This window comes from Sinocyclocheilus anshuiensis, unplaced genomic scaffold, assembly GCF_001515605.1.
Source record: "Sinocyclocheilus anshuiensis isolate Anshui unplaced genomic scaffold, SAMN03320099.WGS_v1.1 scaffold280, whole genome shotgun sequence".
In the NCBI taxonomy this organism is placed as follows: Eukaryota; Metazoa; Chordata; class Actinopteri; order Cypriniformes; family Cyprinidae; genus Sinocyclocheilus; species Sinocyclocheilus anshuiensis.
The window spans coordinates 51,015-60,533 of NW_015558575.1; the positions used below are offsets into that span (position 1 = coordinate 51,015).

The 9,519-nt window shown below is 38.6% G+C and overlaps 1 protein-coding gene and 1 non-coding gene across 3 annotated transcripts in view; one reads left to right on the forward strand and one right to left on the reverse strand.

The window, feature by feature from the left end:
• Nucleotides 1–4,727: 4,727 nt before the first annotated feature.
• Nucleotides 4,728–4,800, reverse strand: trnat-ugu (transfer RNA threonine (anticodon UGU)). Its single transcript has one exon. It is a non-coding gene; the product is annotated as a tRNA-Thr (tRNA).
• A 1,417-nt stretch (nucleotides 4,801–6,217) lies between these two features.
• The window catches only part of LOC107679695 (coiled-coil domain-containing protein 85C-B), a 41,170-nt gene continuing 37,868 nt past the window's right edge, over nucleotides 6,218–9,519 (forward strand). For both annotated transcript variants that reach the window (XM_016475328.1, XM_016475329.1), the window contains exon 1: nucleotides 6,218–7,478. In XM_016475328.1, coding sequence (XP_016330814.1) covers nucleotides 6,779–7,478 — 700 coding nt within the window. In that variant the 5' untranslated portion in view covers nucleotides 6,218–6,778. The remainder of the gene's footprint in view (nucleotides 7,479–9,519) is intronic.

Here is a 9,519-nt window from a genome sequence, read left to right on the forward strand (position 1 = left end):
GAGTGGACAAGCAGAAGCCCACAAATTGTGATCAACTCTGAGAACTAATAAGGCAAAAAAGGATCGCCATCAGTCAGGATTTGGCCCAGAAGCTAACATTCAGCATGCCAGAGTGAACTGCAGAGGTTATGAAGAACAAGGGTCAACACTGTAAATACTGACTCATTATATTTTTTGCCAATAAAAGCCTTTAAAACTTATGATATGCTTATCATTGTTTTTCAGTATACCATAGAAACATGTGGAAAAATAATCTACAAATACTGAAGCAGCAAACTTTGCAAAACACAAAATTTATGTCACTGCCAAAACTTTTGGCCATGACTGTATATGTTGTGCAGGGGGGACTACCCACCACTCTATGGCAGAGAGTCGTTGCGTCAGATAAAATTGAATTGGAAAGAAATTAGAATAGTCAAAATTAAGACTCTAGAAACATGCTACCGTTTTCTTTAAACAACTGGGAGAAATGAAAAGCATCAAAGCTAAAATTGCATTGAAATTGGAACACAAACCCAAGTTTTGTCAACATAGGGTTGTTCCGTAAGCCCTTTACCCAAAAGTTGAAGCTGAACTGAACCGTCTCACTGAAATTGGTGTATTGTCTCCTGTAGAGTACAGTGAATGTGCTACTCCAATAGTCCCTGTTTTAAAGAAAGATGGATCTGTGCACATCTGTGGCAACTTTAAAGTGACTGTAAACCCCACCATACACATTGAACACTATCCCCTAGCGCGCATTGAGGAGCTGTTTGCTTCATTAGCAGGAGTCGTGTTTTAGTAAATTAGACCTATCGCATGCTTACCTTCAGATGAGGGTTGAGGAAGAGTCCAAGCAGATTCTTGTAATTTCACCTCAGAAAGGCCCATTCCAATATAATTGTCTTCCATTTGGGATCACTTTGGTGCCAGCCATGTTCCAGAGATCTATGGACCAAATATTACAAGGCCTACCAAATGTCCATGGTTACCTCGATGACATTCTGGTAACTGGGTGGACCGAATCTGAACACCTGGAAAACCTGGATGCAGTTCTTGGATGTCTGAAGCAGTTCGGCTTACATGATGAAAAAAGCAAATGCGACTTTTTCAAGGACTCATTGGAGTACCTGGGTCACATAATTGATGCTGAAGGCTTACTCAAGTCGCCTGATAAAGTAATAGCAATTGTTGATGCACCAACACCATCAAATGTCACACAGTTGATATCGTTTCTGGGCCTGTTAAACTATTATGGGAGATTTATACCCAATTTGGCAACCATAGTGAATCCCTTGAATGCACTGCTCTGTAAAGGAACATGCTGGCAGTGGTCTGTCGAGCGCGACACTGCATTCAAAAAGGCAAAGGAACAACTGGTGTCACAAAATGTCTTGACACACTATGACCCTCAGAACACCATCCGCCTCAAATGTGATGCGTCACCTTATGGTATTGGGGCTGTCATTTCCCACATGTTGCCCAATGGTGAAAAAAAGGCTATAGCCTTTGCTTCATGCACACTTAGTAAGGCAGAACAGAATTATGCACAGACTGAGCGTGAGGCATTGGCAATAGTATTCAGAGTCCGGAAATTCCACCAGTATCTCAACATTCGAAAGTTCATGTTTTTCACAGACCACAAACCACTCACTACGATCTTTGGTCCCCAAAAGGGAATTCCGTCTATGGCAATGGCGCGAATGCAAAGGTAGGCCTTTACGTCTGTCTGCGCATAACTACACTATTGAGTATAAAAAGGCTGAACACCATGCGAATGCCTATGGCCAATCCCGTCTGCCATAACATGTGGAGTATAGGGAGGAAAAGGATGCTGTATATTTGTTCTACCTGGGGCAGATTGAGAAACTCCCTGTAAGGGCTACTGATATTTGGCGTGAGACTCTGACTGATCCAGCCTTGTGTTTAGTCCTTGAAATGGTCATAAAAGGGACTCAAGCAGTGAACCTGGCCAGTAACAATGAACTCTTACCTTTCATCTCCAGACGGGATGAACTGTCAGTCTTTTTTTTATAATTTCAAATCAGCAATAAATTCTAACAACAATGGCGTCATAAATTTTACTTGTTGCACTTTATAAAAACATGAAAATTTTGAACCATTTCCGTCTCTTTCCATACAGTTCAGTTCTTACGTCTCCCAAAGAATGGAAAATTATTTTAAAGATCCGTTGAAAAAACATTTTTAATGTTTGATCCAGAGAGATTTGATGTGAACGCCCCAAAGTAAGTCATTATCACAGTCTCATTTTATCCTCTGTTTCAACATTCATGCCATAATAACCATAATTACGAGATGACAACCTGTGACGTGTTCGTTATTACTCATTTTATCCTCTGTTTCAACATTCATGCCATAATAACCATAATTACGAGATGACAACCTGTGACGTGTTCGTCTCCGATTTATTAATTTCTGGTAAAACTATTAATGTAATGAATCTGTGCAATTTGTGTAATCATTAGACAAAACTACAACAAATAACAGTTGTTACACAAATGCATTGGTAATAAACATATATTTTAGGGGGGGGGGGTTTCTTCTCTGAGCTAGCTACATTAAACTATTGTATGTCTGTTTGTATTGTATAAGTGTTTCCACATGATATTGCAGGCGTCAGAGTCTACAAGTTGTTATAACAAGTTAAACAAGGACATGAGCACACTTTACAGTCGTTATCTCATAATTATGATATTTAAGATATGCACACGGCGTTTCACAAAACCACAGGGTATGGCAGTGGTGTGAATCGCGGTTCGGGGGTTCGGAGTGGTTCCCCCTCTGATGAAATTGCAGTCTGGCGGTCGCAGGGGATGATCGCCTAGGGTATGGCAACCCACAACCGGGGTATGGTGTCCTGCTATACTGAAACGCCGCCCCTGCGAATACACCTTTATATTGTGACATTTTAGCATGAAATCTGTCATTTCTAATTGTGTTCTTATCTGTAAGGCCTTATTACTGCTATTACCCATTTGCACTTGGTCCACGAACCTGTCTAGGGCAGGTTTTCTCACAGGTGATGAAGCATACACACACACACACACACACGTAGACACACATGTTTGCACCTTCCTTTCTCCTTCAGAATTTTTAGACTTTCAGAACACACAGGGTCATGTGTTGGATTGCTTTAGATGTTTGATTTATACTTTTGTTTTCCAAGTGCCAAATTTGCTGTGATCTTGACCACTCTGTCATGATTTTACATTCAGATGGAGGCAAAAGTTGTGCTTGCCAAACTGCTTCAGAGATTTGAGTTCAGTCTGGTTCCTGGACAGTCTTTCGACATTAAAGGGGTCATATGATGTTGCTAAAAAGAACATTATTTTGTGTATTTGGTGTAATGAAATGTGTTTATGCGGTTTAAGGTTCAAAAAACACATTATTTTCCACATACTGTACATTATTGTTTCTCCTCTATGCCCCGCCTTTCTGAAACGCGTCGATTTTTACAAAGCTCATCGGTCTGAAAAGCGAGGTGTGCTGTGATTGGCCAGCTATCCAGTGCGTTGTGATTGGCCGAATGCCTCAAGCGTGTGACGGAAATGTTACGCCCCTTAACACACTCTGATGCCATCTCCCGGCACGGCAAGACGAAACCAATAAAACCCATTACAAACGAGGCATTTGTTGCATCCAGTGGGGACATAATTACTGATTATAATGACTTATACTGTGTTTTTACACGTTGTGTTGCGAATTGCACCGCGTAAACATTAAGTGAGTTTATTTGAGTGAGAGGAGGCCGGCGGCCTTGAGAACAGCGCGGCCGGCGGATTCGGCGAAGGAGCGGCCAACGGGCTTGCGACAACCACATGTGACGACCCCGGGCTGGACTCGGCTTCATCCACGGTTGAAAGCCGATCCGGCGATCCACAGCGCGAAGTTGATGTATTTCCTCAGCGACCAGCACGGATCAGCTCTAGGCATGACGAAGCGGATATCGTCCTCTTTTGGAAGGCCAAACAAAGTAGTTTCGCTTTCACAGCAAAACACACAGTGCCTTCACGACATGGCGACGGCAACAATACTACAGTGAGAATAAAAGTTACGCCTTCTTTCTTTGCGTGAACATTTGGGCGGCGTTATGCAAATCTTCCCACATCGTGATGTAGACATGTGGGGGCGTGTTAGAATGAGCCGTTTTAGGTAGGTGTGGTTGACTCTTAACTTTTATAAAGAATATCTCTTTGGATTTGAGATTTTAGTCTTTGCAAATGTACAGATCTTCTTTATGCACCAAGAGCTTGTAACACTCCAAAGAGAAAGGAAAAATTGAAATCGCATCATATGACCCCTTTAAGGTTTTTGTTTAAATACATTGTGTAGATTATATAAATATGAACATTATATAAGCATAGCAGGCTACATGCTCAATGAGAACCAGTCAAACTACTGGTAAATCAGCTTAACAATTTAAGTGAAAAGTTCTGTAGTAAAAAGTATCTGGTATATATATAAAAATGTCAAAATCCTGAAACATTCTGTTAATCTGATTTTAAAATGGTTTTACTGTATGCTATATATCTATATATACTATATGCACTATATGCTGCTTAACCAAAGATATTAAACACAGTGTATTAAAATATAAAAGCTAGTTTGGTGTCCTTTTGCTCTTAAAGTACAGTATTTCTTATTGGTATTCGGTGAAATGGTAACATTTCTTTACTATGGTGCACAGATAATATTTTATAAACATGTCTGAAGAAAAATCTCCATATAGGCCCCAGCGAGGATCGAACTCGCGACCCCTGGTTTACAAGACCAGTGCTCTAACCACTGAGCTATGGAGCCAGTCACGGTTTTAAAAGTGATAAAGTGACTTGAAAAGTGATTGTGAAATATATTAATCAAAATACTTTGTTTTTCTAGTATCTAGCACTTCCTTTTGCGTTATGTACCAAAATAAGAATGTAACAATTAACTTTTTTTGTATACATTTTTTAAAATATAAAATATAAGAATTAATTGAGATCGACGCTCAAGGTTAAAGTATTCAAGTAAAATATTAAAAAATAAAAGATTTTATGAACCAGCCAACCTAAAATTATGTTTTTACGGATTGTTAGTCGATGGTTTCGTCGCCACGAATAGCCTTTAAGTAATACCCGGATGGAATTTTTTGTCCACTAGAGGGCGATGTTCACCAACAAAAGTTCTGCAGTAGTATAAAGTATTTTTGTTGTCTAAACGAGTGGTTCCCAACCCTGGTCCTGGAGGCACCCCAACACTGCACGTTTTGCATGTCTCCTTAATCAAACACACCTGATTCAGATCATCAGCTCATTAGTAGAGACTTCAAGACCTGAAATTGGTGTGTCAGAGAAAGGAGACATGCAAAATGAGCAGTGTTGGGGTGCCTCAAGGACCAGGGTTGGGAACCACTGATCTAAACCATGTCAAACTGAGCTCCATGACAGTCACTGTCCTGCAGAGTGTTGTTCCAACCAGCTCCAAAACACCTGCCTGTTCTAGTAATCCTGAAGATCTTGATTAGCTCTTTTTATTTTATCTTGATTAGGTTGTTGATTTATTATTATTATTATTATGGTTTTAAATACATTTGAACAATTACTCAAAAATGCCATGTTAAGGTCTTACTAAAATTGTAACATGTGACTATTGGTTTGAAACCATACTATGTTCTCGTTTATTGAAGTGAATGCTACATTTGCCAACATTTAATAATAAATATTTAATACAATATTTTTGTTGTATAGAACATAGAAGCATGAGATTGGACCCAAACATAGATGAATATCTCTGAACATGTTAATAGCCTTCAAAATAACTGATACAGGGTTTTTTTTGTTGAGTAATGTAAATCTGCAGTTAATATATTTTTTAAAAAGTCCATTTATTTTATTTTATTATTTTATTTTATGTGAATTTTACTTTTCAGTTTTATTCTAGGTTAAAATTTTCTTAAATGAATGAATCAATTAATCAATGAATAGTGTGTAGTTTGGGTGGGAAAGTGAATATAATTGCCAGAATTTACAAATTCTGACAAATAACCTTTCAACACTAACATCAAAAAAAAAATTGGGGAAAGTAATTATAATTAAATTAAATATGAATTAATAATTTAATTATAATTGAAATGGCTATTATAATCTATATTTTAAAAACAGAATTAAAACTAGTCAGTGTTTGTGGGAATGAGGTGCTGTCTCTTTAAGAGGGCAGATCCTGCCTTTTGCCTCTCATCTCTGAACCTGCTCAGATCCACTCGGATCATTTCACTCCAGTCCAGGGGAACCGAACCCGAGACCCTGAACACTGACGCACGTGAGGAGTTGTTATACGGCAAACCCCTTCTGATCTGATCTTTGGAGCTTCCGATTAATTTAAACGTGAATGCAGGCATGTTTTTAATGAAGGCGGTGTTTATGGTTGTTATTTTTTTTAAATATTGCTCCTGAAACCTGTAAGATCACGCGTGTCTAAAGGATTTTTTTTTTCTTGAGAAAAACATCGATTCATTTACAACGATGCTCGTGGATTTGTATGTCACGCATATTTTAGGAAATATTAATACACGCATGACTGCGAAGTTATCGGTAAGAGAGGCGTTAATAAAGGTGAAGGTTTGAAAATTAATTTGTCAGGAATACAAATAATACTCTTCCATTTTAAAAGGATCCCGTAAATATTTACATAATCTAATACATTCATCTGTTTTTATATTGCGTTTTTCTGGGATTGAATATAGCACTATGTTAGATCTGTGTTGAATATTTAACCCTAAGACTGTTCCTCTGTGAGAATCATGATGGCAAAACATTGTCCTAATGATGACCTGAGCAAGATCTCCGATGATGAACTGGTCAGATGGAGCAAAGAGGACTTGATCAAGAGACTGAGAAGGGCTGACAGTGAGAAGATGAACCTAATGCTGGAACATGGGAACATGATGAAGGACATCAACCGCAGTCTGCAGGTGCACCTCCATGAGATCCGTAATCTAAAGGAGATCAACCTGAAACTGCAAGATGATAACCAGGAGCTCAGGGAGCTCTGCTGCTTTCTCGATGATGATCGGCAGAAAGGTAAGAAGCTGTCTCGGGAATGGCAGAGGTTTGGGAGGTATACGGCCAGCTCCGTGTGGAAGGGGGTGAGCACCTATCAGCAGAAACTCAAGGAGCTGGAAGGAAACCAGGAAAACGTCCTCCGGGAGAATGCAGAACTAAAGGAGATCATTCTCATGTTGGATGAAGATAGGAATGGCGCAGGATCTAGGAGCTCTATAGACAGCCAGTCCAGTCTGAGCAACCTGAATGGAGGTTCGAGCATTGTCAGAGATGTTGGCGATGGGAGCAGTACCTCCAGCGGTGGAAGTGCTGGCAGCCCAGACCATCATCATAATCATATACACAAGACTGTAGAAACCAAGATTGGCACCATAAGACGCTCTATGGATGATCTCTCCGCTCCACATCATCACAGGAGCATCCCCAATGGACTCAATGGTGAGTATAGATGACCGTTTTTGCCGCCATCATTGTTTAAAACTGGAAAAGTTTTAAACTTCAAAATTAGAGTTTTGTGGCTTTTAATGCATTTCTTTAAGTTTTAAGGGCATGCATATGTTAGTACGCTCTTAAAAAGTTGACAAAATTAATTTGTATCAGATACACACATTTAAAGAGATAGTTCACCAAAAAAAAAAAATGCTGTTAATGTACTCACTCTGAGGCCATCCAAGATGTAGGTGACTATTTTCTTCAGTAGAACAGCAAAGAAGATTTTAAGCTCAACGGTCCTTAATGATTCATAAAATGCAAGTCAGTGGCTGCCGTCACTTTGAGAGTCAAAAATGCATATTAGGCAACATAAAATTACTGGTTCAAATAACTGATTGACCAGTTTGTTTACGTAACCATGTAATAAGATAACATATGCAATTATATTATTAAAACACCCAATAATTATGTGAAACGTGGGTGTTTTACATGTCTAAAGCGTATAAAATGAATAAGCTAGTCTTAAACAACTCTCCTTTTTACATAAACCTTGAGAAACCATAAAAACTTTAATTTCGCCCCTTCATTCAAGTGCTTGTTTCACATACGTATCAGCAGCTCATCAGTAACTGGAACGCTGAAAGAGTTCATAGGATAATATACCAGTATCTTGGCTTTTTTAGAGTCGGAGTGACTGTCGAACACGTCCGAAAGTGAGTTTTGATTGAGTAACTTGTAGATCTCTGCTGCTTGAGCTACGAACTGTTTCAGACGGTTCAGTCCGATTTGGTGAACTGGTTCATTCAGTTTACTAAAAAGAACCAGTTCAAATGAATGGTTCATTCACGAACCGGACATCATTCCGGACCGTTTACCTGAGGCTCTGGATTACAGGCAATAATGTTGTAAATAATGTTAATTTTCTTGCACAGACCAATCGTTTCGCTTCATAAGACTTGAATATATCATTAGGAGCCGCAGGTATTAATTGTGTATTTTCCTGATATGCTTTTTTTGGCTCTCAAAGTGACAGTAGCCATTGGCTTTTTGTGACATTTTATTAATCACCAAGGTTTCATGGTTTCAGCTAAAAATCTGCTTTACTGTGCTGTGTGAAATCTGCTTTATTATCCATTTCATGTGGTTTTTAACAGTATTGCTCATCAGTCCACTAATCGTTCATATGTTTGAGATTGGAGGTTTAAGCAGTTTTAAGATGCTCCTGTGAAACTACAGTTAATAACACTTAGAACAGCGAAATGGAAGACTTGATTTCAAAGAGTTATTTAATTAATGCTAAGATTATAAGGGTAATCGTTTTCTTATGCTTTCGTTTTAAGTTCTGTACATGATATGAAACTCAAAGAGCAAACTTGCAAAACAGCTTAGGTGAACTATGTACAAATGCAAATGATTATATTAATTGTATATACTTAACAGGTAACAGTAAACGTAAGAGTTTAGGTCTTACAGTATTACTGAAGATGTAGCTAATTACCCCAGTTGTAATTACCTAAATCACCTCAGATCAATAAAACAACAGTATTGCATGTCAGTGTGGCCTTGAGTGAAGGTCCCATGTTAGTTGCTTTTACAAGTAAATCGTGTGAATGGATTTTGGATTTGCTGATGGTCTTTGTTTCTCATGCTGTGGAAGGGCTCATAAAAAGAAATCAGTGAATTCAGCCTATTCAAGCCATAAACACCCACATCAGCTGACTGTTTGATAACTAATGAAATTACATGTTAAGCCTGGCTTTAGCCACACTTCAGCAGCACCAGGATTTCAGATGAAAGGACAGTATTGTGCTGCACACAGGCTCTCCTTGACTCTCAGACAACTGAAGATGCTTCCTGATGGGTTGGCTAGCTTTTGTCTTCGCAGTTGCGCAGTTTTAATATAGCATATATATGGCAATTGACAATGGTTTGAAAGCTTGTAATTTATAAAGAGTGACATTAAACAGTGTTTAAAACATCAGCGATATATATATATATATATATATATATATATATGCATTATTTATTTGTTTGATTGATTGCTATT